The sequence below is a fragment of the Ananas comosus genome, linkage group 19 (genome assembly GCF_001540865.1).
Source record: "Ananas comosus cultivar F153 linkage group 19, ASM154086v1, whole genome shotgun sequence".
Classification (NCBI taxonomy): Eukaryota; Viridiplantae; Streptophyta; class Magnoliopsida; order Poales; family Bromeliaceae; genus Ananas; species Ananas comosus.
Window position 1 is genome coordinate 8,847,283 of NC_033639.1, and position 21,421 is coordinate 8,868,703.

The 21,421-nt window shown below is 35.2% G+C and overlaps 2 protein-coding genes across 5 annotated transcripts; one reads left to right on the forward strand and one right to left on the reverse strand.

Annotated features, from left to right (window-relative positions):
- Window positions 437–7,190, forward strand: LOC109724795 (F-box protein AFR-like). The gene is made up of 3 exons (XM_020253725.1): window positions 437–1,637; window positions 3,420–3,472; window positions 7,066–7,190. Exons 1-3 carry the CDS (start codon window positions 517–519, stop codon window positions 7,188–7,190), a joined length of 1,299 nt encoding a protein of 432 aa, XP_020109314.1. The 5' UTR covers window positions 437–516.
- On the reverse strand, window positions 8,992–21,372 carry LOC109724997 (FGGY carbohydrate kinase domain-containing protein). Of its 4 annotated transcripts, none has more exons than XR_002220163.1 (16): window positions 21,160–21,368; window positions 20,527–20,606; window positions 20,314–20,431; window positions 19,739–19,917; window positions 19,106–19,188; window positions 18,789–18,973; window positions 18,343–18,404; window positions 18,105–18,213; window positions 17,880–17,999; window positions 17,129–17,248; window positions 16,889–17,009; window positions 16,298–16,454; window positions 15,565–15,637; window positions 15,358–15,485; window positions 15,065–15,246; window positions 8,992–9,316 (listed from the first exon to the last, which is right to left on the reverse strand). XR_002220163.1 is itself a non-coding variant. In XM_020254031.1 (15 exons), the coding sequence occupies exons 1-15, from the start codon at window positions 21,353–21,355 to the stop codon at window positions 15,124–15,126; spliced, it is 1,815 nt and encodes a 604-aa protein (XP_020109620.1). In that variant the 5' UTR covers window positions 21,356–21,372; the 3' UTR covers window positions 14,951–15,123. The 4 variants fall into 4 exon arrangements, 2 of the variants coding, with proteins under 2 accessions (XP_020109620.1, XP_020109619.1); XR_002220164.1 differs by lacking the exon at window positions 8,992–9,316 and adding an exon at window positions 14,087–14,367; XM_020254031.1 differs by lacking the exons at window positions 8,992–9,316; window positions 16,889–17,009 and adding an exon at window positions 16,807–16,888 and having other exon boundaries at window positions 14,951–15,246; window positions 21,160–21,372.

Below are 21,421 nucleotides of genomic sequence, written 5' to 3' on the forward strand. Positions count from 1 at the left end.
TTTTATTAAATTAGTAATAATAAAGCTAAAATTAAAAGATTCTAAAGTAAATATTCGATAAATTTAGATGGATTATCTAAATTTCTTTAGTATATAAATTAACAAAATATTAACGAAAAAACTGACGAAAAGAAAATATATATAATATTAAATTGATATATTTAAAACACAGAGTATTAAAAAAAAAAAAATAGCCGAAACTATAGGAATGGTTTTGAAGTTTACCCTTATATATTATGTAGATTTAGATCTCCATCCCCAATTCCCCGTCGATCCTTCTTGTTATCCTGTTAATTATATTTTAAGCAAGTAAACAATAATAATAATTAAAAAAAAAACCAATTCCTTACTACAACTAGAGAGAGAGAGAGAGAGAGAGAGGAGAGAGAGAGATCAAATTAGAATTTAGAGGGGAAAGAGAGAGAGATAGGGAGAGGAGAGAGAGATTTAGAGAGAGAGAGAGAGAGAGAGAGGGAGAGAGAGAGGGAGATATATATAATACTCAGCTAGGGTTTGATGAAGCCGAGATCGGAGACGACGACGGAGGAGGAGGCGGCGGCGGCGGCGCTGATCCCGGGGCTACCGGAGGACGTGGCGGAGCTGTGCCTGGTGCGCGTGCCCTTCCCCTACCAAACCCTAGCGCGCTCCGTCTCCGCCGCGTGGAACCGCGCCCTCTCCCGACCCTCCTTCCTCTCTCGCGCCCGATCATCATCCTCCTCCTCCTCCCCCTTCCTCTTCGTCTTCGCCTTCCACCCCGTCTCCCTCCGCCTCCAATGCCAAGCCCTAGATCCCGTCTCCCGCCGCTGGTTCCTCCTCCCCCAAATCCCCCTCCCCTCTTCCCCCTCCCCCTCCTCCCATGGCGGAGGCGGCGATGGCGCCCCTCCTCCTCCTCCTCCGCCGCTCCACCCCGCCTCCTGCGCCTTCGCCTCCCTCCCCTCCCGCGGCGAGCTCTTCGTCCTCGCGCCGCGCCCCGCCGCGCTCCTCCTCGCCTACCGCGCCGCCACCAACTCCTGGACCCCCGCCGCCGCCGCGGCCGCCGCGCCGGGGCCCTTCCTTGCCGCGGGGGCCGTCGCCGGGCGCATCCTCGCCGCCTCCGGCGACGGCGCCGCGGCGCGCTACGACCCCGAGGCCGACCGGTGGGAGCCGGCCCCGGGGCTGCGGCGCGGGATGGCGCGGTACGACGCGGCGGTGGTGGCGGGGCGGCGGATGTACGTGACGGAGGGCTGGGCCTGGCCCTTCGACGCCGCGCCGCGCGGCGCCGTCTTCGACGCCGACCGCGACGCGTGGGCCGAGATGCCCCCCGGGATGCGCGAGGGATGGACGGGCGCGAGCGCCGTCGTCGGCGACGACCGGCTCTTCGTCGTGGCCGAGTACGGCGACCGCCGCCTCAAGTCCTACGACGCCGCCCGCGACTCCTGGCGCGGGGTCGCCGGCCCCGGCGTCCCACCGGACCTTCCCCGCCCCTTCGCCGTCGCCGGCGATCGCTCCGGCCGTATCTTCGTCGTCGGCAGGGGCCTCGACGTCGCCGTCGCCACCGTGCTCCCCCCGCCCGCACGCCGCGAGGAAGAGGGTGAGAGGTGGTGGGAGCGTGGTGAAGCGCCCCTTCGTTTGCGACCTCCGCGCCCTGCAACGCTCAGGTACTCTACCTCTAGACACAGACACGTGTGCCTCACTGGTTTCGACCAATCAAAGCTACAATTTTTTTTCCTTTTTTCCTTTTTTTCTTTTTTCTTTTTTTTTTTTTCGGGAACAATGCTATTACGAGATCTACAACATCACTCACGTACGTTCAAAATTAAATTTTTTATACTCCTTTTTGTCCGTTGGAGAATCTAAATGCGATTGAATGAATAAATGTTAGGAGTAAGAGTTTTTAATTTTGGACGACGGAGGATTGTAATTTTATAATTTTCTTGGTTGTAAAATTAGTTTTCCTTTTTTTTTTTTTTTACTGTTTTGTATTTTTGGGTTTTGAGGGTCTGGTTTGTAAAATTGCATGAAAAACTTGTATGGGTAAGGGCAGTTCCTGAACTATCTCGATATTACTATTCGCTTCTTTGTTTTTTTCTTAATACTACAATTGAGAACTCAATAAAATATAATAAATTATTATATTATATATATATATGATATATATTTATTTATTATTATTTATTTATTTATTTATTATTTATTTATTGAATAAAGTCTTGGATAATTTATTTGAAAACTAGAGTTTGATATACCTGACAGTTTTGAAAAGCTAATAAAAAACACCTTTTTACAAAAACCAGAAAAAAAAATTATTTTCAAAACTAAATGGAAAGGACGAAAATGATAACATGAGATGCATTATACATCTTTTATTTTTGCGAGAATAATACGATTATATTATAAAATAAATTTAACTAAAAATATTAAATAATTAGACTTTAAATTTAGAATATTGATATAATTATTAAATTTTCGCCACTTGTGTCAGGAATAGTCAGTGTATATGCAAACTATTTTTAATATTTAGTCTCTCAAATTTATATTTTATTTTTATAAATAAGTCCTAACCAATTATATTTGAGATGAGGCTATTATGCTGTCCGGAAGCACGAGCCTTTCGTGCTTTCAGGTCGTTTTCCATGTTTCGACTTTTCGAATCGTCGATCGGCTCCGTTAAACTCTGATCTAGAGTATTGAAGTACCTAGAAAATAAATTATGCCGATTTTTTGATATTATTTGCCTAGTGAACGAAGGCTCAAATCAACGTGCTGAAAATAAAAATCTTACAAAAACATGATGATATTTGCATTAAATTTTAGATCAAAGATATTGATCTGTTTTATATAGTATAAAGAATTTCTATCAAAATTTCACGTGATTTGAATATTCTATACGTTAAACTTGCAAACGGTTCACCACGCCATAAAATTATTGATTTTGAGCCTTTTCGTCCACTATCGTTAATGATAATTGAAAAATCATAAAATTTATTTTCAAATACTTCAAATAATCTAGATCAAATTAACGAAGCGATCGACGATTCGAAAGTCGCAATATTGAAAAACGACCATAAAAACACGAAAGGTTCCGTACTTCCAGAAGCTAGTAGACCTCACACTTATATTTGCATAGACAGTCCTTTTTTTTCACACCTGTATTAGCTGGTGTTTTCAAAATGAACTAGATAATTTCAATTTGAGAGGCTTATAAAAAAATCTCTCTCTCTCTCTCTATATAGATTAAATTTTATTCGTACGAGGATTTGTAATCTGATTTTTAAACAAAATAAAATTGGTAAAACTAGTTGAGAAGAAGCAATTGACGGTATCTGAGAATATAGCATCGGCTAACTCTGTGCCAGCAGCCGCGGTAAGACAGAGGATGCAAGCGTAAGACAGAGATGTTGCTTCTATTCATCGACAATATCTTTCTTTGTCCAAAGCAGTGTCAGAAGTATCCGCAGAGAAGAGGACATTAATTCCGAAGAAAATAAAACAGGTTTACTCAAAATCTTTTCAAAAATATTCAATATTCAATTAATATTATCAACTCAAACCAAAGTTCTACTCTTTAACTTTGACTTTCATTTCAAATAAATAAATTAATAAAATCAAAGCAAAATTGTGCCTCAATTTCATATTGGCAATTCGCCTTACCGCGGCTGAGGCACAGATTAGCCGATGCTTATTCCTCACGAATACCGATCTTGCTTCTCTCGAGAAAAGAATTCACACCCGTGGGCCTTCACAACATAATGGATTATTGAAAAAATAAGACATGTTTTTGGATACTTCTCTTCAACTCGGAAGTATTGTTTTATTTGATTACGATAGTTGAAGTGGATTTCCGATGAATGTTATTCTCTTTCTGTTGAAGGAAGATATATCTCTAACCCTCAAGACTAATGATCAAGTAAGACATAAATTGTTGATACTTCTGTTAAAAAAGAACTAGTAATTAGTGCCAAAGAATACTACAAATTCCGCAACAAAACCACTCATTCCTGTAGTTTTTGAGACGATAAAATGTAATGATATAATAAAAAATTGAGTTGTGAGGATAATATGTTATATTTACTATGTTGACTTCTCACCCTACGCCATGAATGATGTTTTTTTTTAAAAGTGGTGAATATTACATAGTATTTATAAAATTTGCGGAGTGAGGCTATTATGCTTCGGGAAGCACGAAGCCTTCCGTGCTTTCAGATTATTTTTCATGTTGCGACTTTCGAATTGTCGATCGGCTCCGTTAAACTTGATCTAGAGCATTTGAAGTACTTAGTAAACAAATTTTATGATTTTTCGATATCATTTGCCTAGTGATCGAAGGGGCTCAAAATCAATAATTTTAATGGCCGTAGTGAGCCGTTTGCAAGTTTAACGGTGTAGAAATATTCAAATCACGTGAAATTTTGATAGAAAATTCTTTATACTATATAAAACAAGATCAATATCTTTGATTTAAAATTTTAATGTCATATTATCACGTTTTGTAAGATTTTTATTTTCAGCCATTGATTTTGAGCCTATTAGTTTACTAGGTAAATAATATCGAAAAATTACAAAATTTATTTTCTAGATACTTCAAGTACTCTAGATCAAGTTTAATAGAGCCGATCGACGATTCGAAAGTCGCAATATGAAAACAACCTGAAAACACCGGAGACTCCGTGCTTCCAGAAGTATAGTAACCTCACTCGAAATTTTGGTGCTTTTGATGGTGGGTGTAAGCTTATCATCCATGTGATAGTGGGTGGTGGGGCCTTATACTTAAAAGAAGAGGTTAAAAGCCTATTTTGTTTAGACCTATAATAATAATAATAATAATAATAATAAAGTAGTATCTTTGTTTCATCTATCTCACGAGTTTTTATTTATAATTTTCAAGTTATTTTCCGTAATAAACTTGTGACTCTTTTAACAATTGTTTGGGCGAAGTTTAATTTCGTTCTCAAAAAAGCTTATTAATTTATATGAGAATTATCTACTCATGTTTATCGTTTCTGCAACAATTAAATTTTAACACATGGCAAATTTTGTCCAGCAGAAAAAAAATTTAAAACTAATGGAGGAATGGATGCAAAAATACTATAATGACATAAAAATTAATTATAGTGTAATCAAGCCAATTTTTAATATAATATTACTTCGCTCAGCTCAGTCGCGAGTAGGGATGTCAATGTATACAGATACCCATCTGAACCCAAATCCAAACAGAGCGGATTTATTCATTACTAAACAACTATAGTTTCGAATTTCAGTATAGCAATGCAAACCCTGTGGATTTAGATTTTGATATGGGCATAGATTTTATCTATAACCGATTCGAACCTCAACCCGAATTGGTTTTGTATTATATATATATATATAGAGTGCGGCTAGAATGCTTATGGAAGCACGGAGGGCTCCGTGCTTTCATTTTGTTTTCGATGTTCGGATTTTCGAATCGACGATCGGCTCCGTTAGATCAAAGTTATTGATCAAAGTTATTGATATATATATATATATATATATATATATGAATTTGTATATTAAAAGTTTAGATTTGGTGTAATATGCTTTGTAAATGGTAAATAAAAATAATTATTTTCAGGTCTTTAGGTTCAGGTTCAAATTTTAAATTTTTGGTCGGATTCGAATTTGAATATGAATTTTAAAATGCATCGAATTCCGATTTCAAATTTAATAGTCAAATTTAAATTTAAATTTTTTAAAAATCCACTCAGAATCCGATGCATTTGACATCCCTGGGAATGGACGGAGGGGATGGAATGATGGGGAAATGAGAATTGAATAAGAGATTCTTTCACATTGTGGCTTAGAAGGACGAGGTGTTCATTTTGGCAACCACATACTTTTTAATTTTATTTTAGTTCCAAGTTTTAATTGGCACCATTAAAAAAAATTAAAGTATACATGAGGGACAGTGATGGGGGTTAAAATATTCAATTATTATTACAATTATTATTATTATTATTATTAGTACTATGATAATCTATACCTTAAGGCTGCGTTTGGTTCGGGTATAAGTAAGAACTGCTAGTTCTAGGGATAGGTACAAGTTCAGGTATAAGCAGGAACTAAACCAATTTTGCGTTTGGATGAAAATTGGGTTGTTCCTAGGAATAAGATAAATAGTATTTGGATGATTAGATTGGAACAAGAGGAATAAATGTTATAATTTGAAATTAAAATTATATTATGTAATTAATTAACATAAAAATATTACTTAAAAATAAATAAAAAATTAATTATTAATAATTAATTATAAATAATAATTAATAATAATAATTAATTATAAATAATAAATTATTAATAACGATTATCTAATTAATAATAATAATTATTATTATTAATTATTAATAAATAATAATAATTATTAATTATTCTTATTAATTAATTATAAATAATAAATTATTAATAATATTGATTATCTAATTATTAATAATAATTAATATTAATATTTATTAATAAATAATAATAATTATTATTAATAATTAATTATAAATAATAAATTAATAATAATTATTATCTAATTATTAATAAGTAATTATAAATAATAAATTATTTAATTATTTAATTATTAAAATAATAAATAATAATTTAAATATATTAATTAGATTAATTAATAATTTACTGCCATTAAAATTAAATTTAGATTTTAATTAATCTTGTTCTCATCAAGGAACAAGCTTGTTCTAGAAAACGGGTGGAACAGCAGTTCCTACCTTATTCCAGCTAGTTCCAGATTCCCGGAAACTACTGTTCCCGGGAGCCAAACATAGCGTTTGGGAACAAAGGGGGGAACAAGGGCTTATTCCCCCCCTTGTTCCCCAACCAAACGCTACCTAACATTATTTCCTCTAATCTTACCACGTAGCAGCCTATCTTTCACCCTCACTTGCCTCTCTTTTGAACCAAATGGCTAAGTGGTCTCTTCGGCTTTCCTTCCCTGTAACGTCTACCTCTTCGGCTTCCCGTTTTATTAATTGTTTTCATAACGTATGTCTCTTCGACTTCCCATCTCATAATTCCTTCTTTGTAACGTCGCTATTTCGACTTCCCTCTCATTAGTTTCTATTTTCTAAGAATCGTTGCCCGAGAAGCCTATGGGCACGGCAAATGGCGTTCTCGACAACGACCTCGCCTACCACGTCCGCTCCCCTCAAGCCCGCAAGCACACTGCCCTCGCTCTCACCGTCAACGTCGAGTGACTCGAACTCTAACCCTAGCCTCGAACCTTTCTCCCTCGATGTCGACCACTTATATCTGTAATGTATAGGACTTGCCGAAAAAGGGTTGAAGGCGCTATGATATTTCACGAAAGCATCGATTTTTAATAGAGAATGCCCTAAATGAGGATACAAAGGGGTCCAATTTCTATGTAACATATTTTTTTCTCCAATAATTTTTTTTATTTTCATTATTTTTTATTAAATTATAATTTTATTCTAAAAGTTTTAAAGTATTTTTTATATTATTAAATTTAATCAAATATGATTATATCCGCCGCATCGCGCGGATTCCTACACTAGTGAAACAAGAAGTAACCCTCGCAACCAAGCTATGAATCAGAAAAGTAAAATAAATAAATAAATAAATAAATAAATGAGAAATAGAGTAATAAGATTGAGAAAATTCACTAAATCTATATGCTGAAGATGTTATAGCTGAGTTATTTTACATTTAATGCTTATTTTAGTTATATTTTTCCTCCAAAAATTAAAAACTTATTTGAGTCTTATTGTCAATTAATAACAAAATGGATCACTCACTTCAAAATAAAAAGTTTCTTACCTTCCTCTTTTTTTGTTTATGTAAATCTTTTTTTTAATAGAGAGATTTGGGAGCTTATAAGAACAAAAGCAGTAGAACTTGAGTATGATTAAGAAGATCTAGCAAACTTTTGTGAGTAACATTAAAACTAAATTTACGGATAAATGCTAGAAAGTTTAAAAAATTATAGATGAATAAGTTTTTTCCAAATTATATTTTTCTACAACAAAATCAAAGACTTTAAACTTTAATTTAGAGCTTCTTCTTTTGAATCTCAAAATCAAGTTCCATGATCTTCACACTATAAAAGAAACCTAATATTTTTGTTCGAGGCAACTACAAACTACAATAAAGAGTGGCCCTAGATAAAGGCTATTGTACTACACATTTTGAACTGAGGATCACATCTATTTTGAAGCCTTGAATTTTTTTTTTTATTTATATACACATGCAGAATTTTCAACACCTGACCTTCTAAATAGTGTATCGCATGTAACAAAGCATATTAATAACCAGTGGTTGTTGAAGCATTTGAAAATGTTTCCGCACTCACATTTGATGGTAACATAGAAAAGACAAATGCTCATCAAAGTAACACTCCAAACTCACATATTCTAGAAAATAAATCAAATCATCTACCAAAAAGGAGAACAGGATCTAATAAAACCATGGTTTATTCAATACTTTTGTCCTCAAAATCTTATAGATAAAGATACTCCACTAACCTTTTTTTTTTTTTTTTTTCCTCCCCACCAAAAGTTCAAAAAAATTAGGCATGGTAGCCAATAATAAGATCAAGCACTTTAATTGGATTTGATGAGATACTTGGTGCCTCAATGGGGAGTGAAGAGGCATTTGTGTTACTTAGCAAAACTTATTGTCCACACATATTTTTATCATGCTCTTTGAGCTATAATTAAGAGCATAAAGTGCTTTTCTACTTTTATTTTTACAAAAAATGGGAATTGATTTGAGCATAAGGTAGAAGCTTAAGCTTATAAAATAAGAGGAAAAAATTAGTACATTCAATTTAAAGCATCCACTTTGCATAAAAACAGGTATACAAATAATATAACTTTTTTTTTTTTTTGAGAGAGATAGGTAGCACGCTACCTGCTTCTGCTTCGTTTATTTCATTTAGAAATAAACTTAGCTAAAAATATGAATCAACTAAGATTCAAACTTGGGTCTCGGGTACCAACCACCAAGTCCTTTGCCACTTGCTCTATGGACGGTCAGTACAAATAATATAACATTATTTAATATAAAATTATAAAACTATTCTTGATTAAACATTTTACATTCTTACATGACTCACTAAGATTAGCTACTACTGCTTTAAAAACAAACAACAAACGACTTTTAAGTCCTGTTTAGAAACAAAAAAAAATCTGAGAGCGGGAAACTTATGAATTTCATAAATTCGACTTTGCCCTTGTTCTACCAAAAGTCAAAAGACCAATCTTCATATAATTTGTGAGTAAGAATTCCGATGATTTCGCCACTTCGGTCCAAAAATAAATGCCGACCTCTACGACCTTTTTGGAAGTTGCAAGTTGGACCTCTGATATCCAAAACAAATAAATAAATAAACAGATTCTTATTCGAGTATAGTAAGAAATAAGAAATATGATGCTTTTAAAATCACCAAGCGCTTAGTACTTGTAAATTTTCTATCGTTCAATCTATCCCATTGGCCATTTTCATCCGTTAGATCATACTATTCAATCAACCACCCACCCAACCCTAGGGGACCACTATCATCCTAACTACAAATCCCTTCATCCAAAGGCCGAAAATCTATAAGCACCAATGACTTAGTGCTACTAAAAGTATAAGAGTCTAATTCTATATATATGTTGGAATGCTTCTAATAGCACCAATGATTTAGTGCTATTAGTGCTATTAAAAAGTAAGACCAATGATTTAGTGCTATTAAAAGTATAGGAGTCTAATTCAATATATATGTTGGAATGCTTCTAATAGCACTAAATCATTGGTGTTACTAGGTTTTCGGCTTTTGGATAAAGAGATGTGCGGTTAGAATGATAATAGTCTCCTAGGGTTGATTGGGTAGTTAGTTGTATAGTATGACCTAACAAATAAAAAATAGTCAAAAGGGTAAATCTAAAGTTGGAAAACTTGGTAGCACTAAGTGCTTGGTGCTATTAGAAGCATCCCAATCGTACTATATATATATATATATATATATTTAATAGCACTAAGTTATTGATACTATTAGATTTTCAGCCCGTAAATAAAAGAATGTACAGTTAAGATGGTAGTGGTCTCTAGAGTTGAGTGGATGATTGGTTGAATAATATGATCTAAGGGATGAAAATGATCAAATATATAGATCTAATGGCAGAAAACTTGATAACAGTAACTACTTAATACTATTAATAATAAAATAGCCGAACATTATATATATNTCATCCAACGGCCAAAAACTCAATAGTACCAACGGCTTGGTACTATTGATAGTATAGTAGCATAATTCTCTATATATATATATATGTATTATTGTATGCCCCATCAACATTAAAAACAGAAAACCCAAATCCTTATTATTAGCTCTCCCCAATAAAAAAATTTTTTCTTTTTCTCTTGACACCAAACTTCCTCGTTCTTCCGCATTTACGAGGCTTTGGAACTTTCCCATTAGATAAAAGTAATGGCAAAAAAAAAAAAAAATTTAACAACCCCCTCCACCAATAATAAATATAATAAATAATAATAATTATAAACAGTAACAATAAGTTGGGGAATCCCTGCACAAGAAAAGAGCCAAGAGAAACAACAAGAGGGAACCTTCCATTAGCTTAAACATAAGGTTAAATGTTGCTTTCCCTTAAGATAAGCCACTCCATTGCTTTGTCTCCTAGAAAAGCTACTTTATAATCATGACCCTCATTGCTTAATTATTATTGCTATTATTTTTTTAGAGTGAGATGATGCATGCTTTTGTTCCACTCCAACTTATTAATTGCATAATTTGGTGTTAGAGTTGTTTAGTTTTCGTTGCATTTGGAACGGGATATCGAGGAATCAGCTTTTAATAGGAATAGATCAGATTCATTGAGTCTGATCAAACTCGGTCAGGAATAGAGAAAATAGTTGACAGATTCAGTAAATCTATTTTATTGCATTTAAATTAACGCAGTTTTACAAAGCAACAAAGGAGGAATGGTTCAAGCAGTAGTTTTTCGTATTCCAAAGTATAATAAATTTTATCAGAGTGAAAAAAAAAAAAGTAGATAATCCTCCTTGGAGAAAGGAATAACCAATTCTCTTTTGTGAAGCTAACTTCTTTTTGAACTTTGATTTAGTATGATGTGAATGCCAAATATAAAAAGTCTAGTAAATAAAAACAAATTTGAATTTTAAAAAGGTACCATAGTTCGATCATACGATCACATAGTTTTAGACCCCGAAAGTAAAAAATAAACATAGGTCTCAAATTCAACTCATGCGGTCATGCCGTTATGAAAATGGTAAAATGTATCATGTCTAGTCAAAAAAAACCACAAAATAATAATAATAAATAATAAATATATGCATTGTCCTCTGGGTACTGGGTAGTGCCTGTCACATATTTGCCCATTTTATCAACTTATTTGGTTAGGACAAAAGAAAATTTTGCACAATCTTTAGTTGACAATTGGTAAATAGAATCATATTACTTAATAATAATAGTTAGTCAAAAAGTAAAATATTTTTTATCCCTCTTTTATGTAGGGGTGTATTCCTATAAAAGTATCAAGTTGCAACTATATTTATGTAAAATTTAAGTAATCAAATTTATTTTTCTAAAAGTTCTAATATATTTATATTTATCCTTAATTGGCTTTAATAAAAAAAAAAAAATGACTATTGAAATTTTTTGCGAGGGAGTATATTTGCATATTCCTAGCCGTTAGTTTTGTTTCGAAAGGACGAATTTGCAATGACATTCTTATCATTTCACTTGCTAACGATTAAAAAATTGACAACAGACTAACAACAACAAACCAGAGACATAAATATAAATATGTTAGAATTTTCAGAGGTACAAATATAATCATCCAAATTTTCTAGAGATATGACTATTTAATATTTTTATAGCGGCACATATAAAATTAACCAAAGAAGCATATAATAATAGAGCTTAAATAATAAAAAAAATATGCTACATGTATACCTATGTATCCGTGTAAATTTTACCGTTCACAAAACACTTTTGAATTTTTAGTATTTTTAAGAAAAAAATTGATAAGACTAGTAAAAAAAATAATAGCTCTTAGATAAGTGGGATATAAATTATACAATCTTGCCCATAAAATGTACAGATAACATCGCTCTAAATAAAGAGAGGTAGGCAACGCCAAGAAATTTTTCTCATTAAAATAAGAGAAAACTTCAAAAACCCCTCTCTATGGTTTCATATTTTTTTATTTTAATACTCTATGGTTTAAAGTGTATTAAGTTAGCACCATGTGGTTTCGTACTTTCTCACTTTAGTACCCTGTGGTTTAAAATGTACCAAGTTAATACCATGTGGTTTTATTTTTGTATCAAGTTAATACCTTATAATTTTTTAAACAACAGGATACTAAAATGAGAAAGTGCGAAACCACATGGTACTAACTTGATACACTTTAAACCACAAGGTACTAAAGTGAAAAAGTGCAAAACCACAAGGTACTAACTTGATACATTTTAAACCACAGGATACTAAAGTGAGAAAAAGTGAAACGACAAGAGAGGTATTTGAAGTTTTCCCTTAAAATAAAGAATAAGTAGTCAATAGGGGAAAAAAAAATCAAAAGGTGGTGGGTTAATTAAGACCTTATTGCAGCCGCAGTTTAGAATTACTATACCAGAGAAAACAAAATTTAGCCGTAATATCCATCACAAAAATTCCACAGAATAAGCCTTTTTACCCATCTTATAGTCTTATATATATTCCATCATAGCGCTCCAACCTAGTAGTTGAAATATTAAAAGCTAATAAATCATTTTCCTCATGGCTAAGTAAATCATTTTTCTCATGGCTAATATTTCATTTTCCTCATGGCTAAGTAAATCATTTTTCTCATGGCTAATATTTCATTTTTCTCATTGCCAAAATTTTCCCTTAGCACCGACCATCCATAGCGCAAGTGGCAAAAAGGCTTGCTGGTTGATATCTGAGATCCCAATTCGAATCCTAGTTGATTCACATTTCTAGCTAAGTTTATTTCTAAAGAAAATAAACGAAGCGGATAGCATGCTACCTATTTCTCTTAAAAAAAAAAAAAAAAAAAAAAAAAAAAAATAGAAAAAAGAAAAAAAAAATCTCTTGGCAGATTAGTGACATCTTTCTTTCTTTTTCTTTCTTTCACACACACTAGACAAGACTCCTATTCCATGTGAATCGAATTCTTAGGTTAAAAAAGGTCTGCGTAAACTTATACTGTTTTGGTTAACTCAGCAAATTAAATTAAAATTTTGTTTAATTTTTTATTGAGATTATTTCTAATCTTATCCAAATTTAGCTACATAAAATTTGTTCTACGAATATTAGTACGGTGGATGAGAGAGAATCTTGGAGTGCACTTTTATTAGGCGCTAGGGTTTCTGCGAGAATCATTTGTGGTTTTCACCTTGATTATAATAAAAGTATCCGCTCTGTTTTCTTTGTCTTTTTTTTTTTCTTTTTTTTTTCTATGGACATAGACTAGTAGTAAATTATTTATGTGCTTTATTTTTTTTTTCCCCATGCCTTTATCGGTTCTCTTTTAGTATATTTGACTCCAACGAATTAGATTTTCTCCGCTTTTGTGGTAACAGATTCTACAAGACCCATCATATGGGGACTATTAAGCCCACAGGCATATACTAATTCACCCGAGATGAGGATGATTCGCGCATTTTACAAACTGTTTAACTGGCTGAGATCAATTTATCACTATCTAAGTTCATTCTCGACTTGAGCACACTTTATGGTCTGATTTGAATGTCGAAATAAGATATCTAATAATAATTTATACAGAATATATATATACATATAGTCTGGAATACTATCAATAGCACCAAACTACTTGTACTATTAGATTTTCGATCCTTGGATAAAAAAAATGTACGATTATGATAATGTGGGCCTCCCAGGGTTGAGCGAGTTAGTGATTTAATACTATAAGCTAACGAGTAAAAATAGTCAAAGGGTTAAATCTAACGGTGAAAAACTTTGATAATGCCAAACGCTTGGCGCTATCGATAGTATCCCAGCCAGACTCTATATATATATATATAGAGAGAGAGAGAGAGATTAAAAGTTAAGAATTTGATTTTTGATCCTCACAAGATTTTGGTATTGACAAGAAGGCCGAAAATGGTATCCCTTCTAGACATATGATTACACTCCTCATCTATGGAATAGTATATACTTATTAAGCAAATCAAACGAATATACAAAATAAGATGCTTACATCCAAGGGCTACAAGTTCTGACCCATGCCTAATTTTGGGCTGGATTAGAGGTAGCACATCCCCAACTCAGCCCGGTAAAATATTGCAAATATGAGCCCAAGCCCGGTCCAAAAAGCAACCAGGTTTGGGTCAAGCCCTTCATGGTTAATAAATTCTCAGGCCGAGCTGAGACAGTTAAATCAAAGAATTAATATTCAAGAAACCTCACACTTCAAAAATTAGAGAAAAAACTTCAAATACCACCCATGTAGTTTCACACTTTTCTATTTTAGTACCCTATAATCTAAAGTGTATCAATTTAATACCCCGTGATTTCACTTTTCACTTTTTATTATTTTCTTTACTAATTTTTTTTTTCCTTAAATCATTGACAAAATTAAAACTAAAAGATACTAAAGTAAATATTCGATAAACCTAGATGGAGTATCTTAAGTTTTTATATATAATTTAACGAAATGTTAACGGAGAAACTAACAAAAAGATAAAAATGAAACTACAGGTTACTAAATTAATTCACTTTAAATCATAGGGTATTAAAGTGAGAAAGTGCGAAACTACAGGAGTGGTATTTGAAATTTCACCCAAAATTAAAACTCTATCTGCTTCTGCTGTAACATGAAGTAATTACGAGATTTTAGTATAGAAATTTCAGTGCTTTTTTAAATAGCTCTATCTAAATAATAATTTGAAAAAGAGCTCCAACTTGGCTGAGTAAACCGTAGATTTACTAATGCCTATGCACTCCCAGTTCCAGTAAAAATGTGTGGATAATAAAGCGGGAGTGAAGAAATTAACAGCGCATTAGTTCACATCTTTGAGGTAATGCCAAAATTTAGTTATAAGAAATACAGCAATTAGTTACCTGTTCAAAAGCCAGGAAATAAGCTCACAGTAAAAGGGCCTTGGAGTAAACATGCGAGTCTACTGCAACGCTTGCGTCATGATCGAGCGATGAGAAAGCTGCTGCTCGTAGAGAGACCTAAAAATTTTATATTTCGCATGGTGGTATTTTTTCACTTTAGGGTCCTTGGATGGGTGGACAATCTGCCAACATTATCATCAAGCATTAAATTTTCAAAAACATGTTACGAAGTTTTTTAGATGAACTAATAGAATTAATAGAAAAGGAAGAATGATTTTAATATGATTACATACCTGCCCTGCTGCATTCAGTGCTTTCATGGCGTCTTGAAGGCCTGAATACTTCTTCGCAGCAACAGCACCCAAAATTGCAGCGCCTAAGAGCACAGATTCGTTTTCTCTTGGTAGAATGATTGGACATCCTGCATATCACATGTCAAGTTATTCTTTTCATTGAGAGAGAGAGAGAGAGAGAGAGAGAGGAGAGAGAGAGAGACTTGCCAACAATATCTGCATGTTCTTGAATATAAAGCGAGTTCTTCGCAAGCCCACCACATGCAAGAAGTGTATCAATCTGAAGGGGAAGCAGATTAGATCTTTTCAATTCATAAGTTGCAGAACTACCACCACAAATTTATTGTTCACTTACATATAGTATATGCTTATCTCTGTATAATATCAGCTTATGGCTTACAGTTTATTTGCACCTTAAGATAGGCTAATAAATTTATATGTGGTTGAAGAAAAATACGAACTTTCACTCCACAACAACCCCTCTTCTGTTGATGCCTTTAGGGTGGAGAGAAAGATTTCATCTCTTCACCTCTAGTGAGAGGGTTTTTAGGAAACTTCTTTAGGTCGATATTTGCATTACTATTCTTCAAAGATGGGCCAATTACAATCTAGTCCCTGAGATTGATCCTCATTTCGATTTCATTCTCATAGTTTCACGAAATTGCAATTGCTGTCAAATCTCAGGGACTAAATTGTTAAACAAGAAACTTTCTGAACTAATTATAATTAAAATTAGATCAAAGCTCAGGGATTAATCCATACAATTGAGGCTCAAGGAGAAAATTGGAATATGGGTCAAACCTGGCAATGAATTTGTTAACTCTCTTTTTTTCCTTTAAAACAAATTGTAATTAGCCCTTCAAACATTATAATGAAATGAAAAATGAAAGTGTGCAAAAAACATCAGAAAATGATATAACCAGTAGCAACAGAAGAGTACCTTGTGCCCAAGAGAATTGCAGTGCTCTACAATGTGACGAGTGCCATATGCAATGCCCTGAATTGTTGCAAGGTATAGAAGTGCTAGGTGCTTCTCACTTGTATCAAGTGTCAAACCGCAGATCATTCCTTTGGATTTTGGATCAGCAATTGGTGACCTGGCCATAGCGTTTAAAATAAAAACAAATGGTATACTAGATGAATAGATAAGAATCAATTCGGACTGTGAGAGGGGTAGATCAGCGCGTTAAGTCGGTTTAAGTTAATTCTTTTGCCACTATCAAGTCGAAGTGGACCTACTTTAATCTGATCCAACTAGCCAATCATTCATATTTTTTTATTTACCCAAAGCTCTGCCTTTACCCATTTATAAAGAAAATGGAATCTTAGCATCCGATCTTTATCTTACATAGTTAATTTGCAGCCTTTTAAAAAGGGAAAAAACTAACTAACCATATCGTTACTAGTAAAATGAGATGAGAAATGCAACATTTGACGGATAGCAAAGACCTTTCTGACAAAATGCAGCCGAATTCTAGTAACCCAAATTTACAGACCACAGAATTTAGGTACTGCATTAGAATTTTTGTACCTGTTTCCATGAAAATCAGGGAGAACATGCATATCTTCAGTCAAGGCAGAAAGAAAAGGGGCATTTTGTTCATGCGACATTGACACCAATATTTTGTTCAACAACTCATATATGGATATACCTGAAATTTTCAGAGATTAATTCACAAGATGGACTGAAGCAATAGCTATCCTTTAATGAATCAATTTGAAAATGTTCATGACTGTACAGTATTACACCTTATTCAAACACAAGACTTACTTTGAGAAGCAGCACGGTTGGCAAGAAGAGGAGCAGCTACATGATTCTCAACTATGTATTCCACAAGAGCACCAGTTGCACTTTGGCCACCTTCTGTGAGCCAGTACTCAGGTACCATTGCTGAATTATATTTTAACAATAAGTAGTCTTTCTTAGCCAGAGCCGCAGAAAGAAGAACATATGTTAACAAGAAAACCACATGTTGAATTAAATATTCTAGATTTAAATTTCAGCAAATACAACTAATATTTAATTTTAGGGAAAACTTCAAATACCCCCCTTGTGGTTTCACTCTTTCTCACTTTAGTACCCTGTGGTTTAAAGTGTATCAAGTTAGTACCCTGTGGTTTCGCACTTTCTCACTTTAGTATCATGTGGTTTAAAGTGTATCAAGTTAGTACCATGTGGTTTCACAATTTCTCACTTTAGTACCCTGTGGTTTAATATTTCATTAAGAGAAAAATAAAACCACAGGGTACTAACTTAATACAAAAATAAAACCATAGGGTACTAACTTGATACAAAAATAAAATCACAGAGTACTAACTTGATACACTTTAAACCACAGGGTACTAAAGTGAGAAAGTGCGAAACCACAGGGTACTAATTTGATACACTTTAAACCACAGGGTACTAAAATGAAAAAATGTGAAACCACAAGGGGGGTTTTTGAAGTTTTCCCTTAATTTTATCTTTTCATAAAGATCATATCGAGCATAAATGGTGGTTCATTCAGAGCCCAAAGCTGTACCAGACCAGAACGGTCCCCAAACACCAGGGATAAACAACTTGTCCTTTGAGATAGCCATGTGACAAGTAGATGTTCCGCAAACTAAGACCATTCGATGGCATATTGCATCCTCATCGGCCACTGAGACAGAACGAGTTTTTTTAATAAGAAAATATACTGCTACAAAACAATCAGAAATAATAAGTTTATTATTGGCCAATTTATATTATTGGTTAATAAACCGACCATCAGCTTTAGACTCTGATTCAGAAACACTTTGCATGACTCCAATACCACCAGCGTGAGCATCTATAAGTGAAGTCCCAACAGGAGTCCCAGGAAAAAGACCAAGTTCCTGAAATTAGTAATGTCAAAAGCGAGAAGTCGAGCACTAATGCAAAAGATATAATATAATATATAGAAGCCATACACAGCTAGCCAATATATAGGTAGGTGAAGTATACAGTTTTCCAACATCACTTGCCTGTGCTGCAGCATGTGTCAAACCAGAACCCAAAGGATGACCGGGAAAAGCAACACTTCGTCCTGTTTGAATTACATGACAAGTCATCAGCGCATAGATATCAAACCAAAAAAGGAAATTTTAAGAGACAAGGAGAACAATCTCGCCTTTCAGATATTCTATATTTATGATGAAATGATAAAGACCTATCCCAAATAAAAGCTACTTCCCATGATATGATTTCTGATAATCATTCTTTTGATCAGCAAAGAGCTTTAGTAGATTTCTCGTTGAAGTATGAACATAGAGAAATTCAAAGGGGTTGACCAGTGAAGAGAACCTATGATATGCTCATAAATTTATCTTACACTGCTCAACCATAAACATAACAGCGAAGAGAGCAGAAACTGATCCTTCTCCCAAAAACTACTTATTCTCAAAAGTTAAAGCGCCAGTAAGCAATATACCAATTTTTGCATGATTTCCTTCCACAAGGTCTTCCAGGCCTATTTCTTCCCAAAAAACATCATCCCATCCACACGCTTCCATATCACGAGAATCTGTCTCTCTAGCTAGTTCCATATGCGCATGCCCAAGGTAAGTCCATTTGCAAACAGTTGTACATAAGCTCCGTGTATCATCTCCTGTTGCTCTAGACAAGTTCACAGAGAACATTACAACCAACAGGACCACAATAAAAAAATGAAAAAGAAACAAAAATAGCGGTTGAATTTTCGGTAAATTAAACAAGCAAAAATCAGGTGGAAAGCTACCAATAGAACACCTGTATGCTAACCAGTCACTTAAATCCATCCACCTGAACACCATTGACCAAGACTCGCGCAGGTTCTCTTTTACCCATAGGAGCTGAACATGTTTAAAATAGTATGCTGTCAAATGGAAAGTTTAAGCTGTCATGCTGTGAACATTACACAACATGCAAAAGAAAATACGCCTTGGAAATCTTATCTACGAATTTATTCAGGGATTCATATTGTACAATGTGTGTGTATAAACATCAATACCAGGCAATTTTCATATCTATCAGCATAGCCTACAAAATTTTTCACAGTTCAGATGGCTGGTAAACAAAAGATCTGACAAAACAACTGTTTGCTTTTGCAATACTTCCGCAACATTCCTTGTGTAGATTTCACAAAGATAAATGGTACATTGGTGACAGATTATATCAACCATAGCAAATCTAACACTTAGCAGCTACAGAGTAAGGTAATTAAGTTCCTGAGCTACGATAATATCAACAACAAACAACAAGACCTTGATGGCTCAAAAAGGCGGGTGGTTCCCAGTATTGCACTTACAACAAATGATATGAAAACAGCAAGAAACATCGAGATGTAAATACTATCTTATTCTTTGTTTTTCTGTAGATACTCTCTACGAATACATCTGATACCTTAGGCGCTTGCATTTCAGGGGAAACACCCCCGCCACAATACTGCAGTACTGGTGAATTACGAGAGTTGATGCGCTCAGCCTGCTCAACAGCCCTGTGGTCCATCCACACAATAATGTTTCTTCTCGCATCACTGCTCCATGAAACTGAGACTGGAGATCCATCTGAATCGACTGCAACTGCAAACAATACAATAATTTCTTTAAAAAATTTACACTCTTGACATGTCATTTAGACACTGGAAAATTACTTTAACTGCCTATTTCACCGAGCCTGTGAAATAGCCTTTTCTACTTAAGAAGCAGAAGCTGAAAACTTGGCAATCAAAATGTCCAGAGGCTCTGGGTGAGGCTAGAAGCCAAAATAAGCTGTTCAGACCCAATTGAAGCAGCTCTGTTTTGAGGTTTCTGCTTGTAGCTGCAGCTTGGAAGCTTCTTGTGGGGTTTTAGTGAAGAAGCTGTTAATGATTCCTTGAATAACTCTCCTCAAACCGCACTTCGTTAAAACCTCCAGCCAGATTCAAACAGAACCTAAGTTTTCTATTTCAGGAAGCTGAAAAGAACAATTTTACAAACCAAGGGAGCAAGTAGCTGCAAATCCAAGACCGACTACTTCCTGAGCAGCAACATTTGCCAAGGAGCACGCAGCTTTCACAGCTGCACAAATCGCATGCCAGATATCTGTTGACGATTGCTGGTTACAATAACCACAAGTTAGGAAGCAGGTTAACATACTTTAGTGTATACAAGTTATATGAAATAAGCATTGATAAACCATGATTATGCAACCTCAATGCAATCTTTCTCCTTCCATATCTGTATGGGGCTGCTTGCCGAGCCTAACAGCCTACCTTTCTCGTCGAAGAGCCCTGCACCAATTACTCTTATTATATCAATCAAGGGTAGTGAATAAATGCTTTATATTCAGACTCATATAGATAATCCTAAGATCTCACATCATACAGATAGAATATCATATCACGCTTTGAGGCAACCTAAAATAACTCCAATTGATCCCAAAACACAATAAATTCCACTTCAATTATATCAGAAATCTCACGGACTCATAAGAACACTGAACAACTACTCGTGAACTAAGATTAACACATCTTAAACACCGTATTACACTTCACGGCGACCTTAAAATAGCCCAATTGTTCACGAAACACAGTGAGCTCCAATCCAAAGAAACTCATCCCAAAATCCACACCAATCATTTGATCAACTATATCGCCAACAAGAACGGATTCATCGAACTACATAAAAAATCTCACGAGCTCACTAGAACAGTAAACAGCTCCACGTAAACTAAGATCAATCACACGCAAGCGAGTCGAGGCGATGGATTCGAGCTACAAATGGAATCATCTAACGCTAGGGGAGATCAAGGGGAGGGAGAAGTGGGGGGGGAGGAGAACGAGCCTGCGCGGGCGCTCCCGGTGCCGACGTCGACGCCGAGGAAGACGACGCGGGCGACGGCGGCGGTGGCGGAGGATGCGGCGGCGGCGGCGGAGGCCATCTCCACGGCGGCGGAGGGGGAGCGGAGGCGGTGGAGGAGGGGCGTCGTATCGGATGAGGAGGAAGAGGACGACGACCACGCTCTCGCCCTCGACAACATCTCGTCCCCCCCACGTCTCTCTCAGTCTTTCTAAATTGTGGGTTAGAGATGCGGGATTAGATTAAT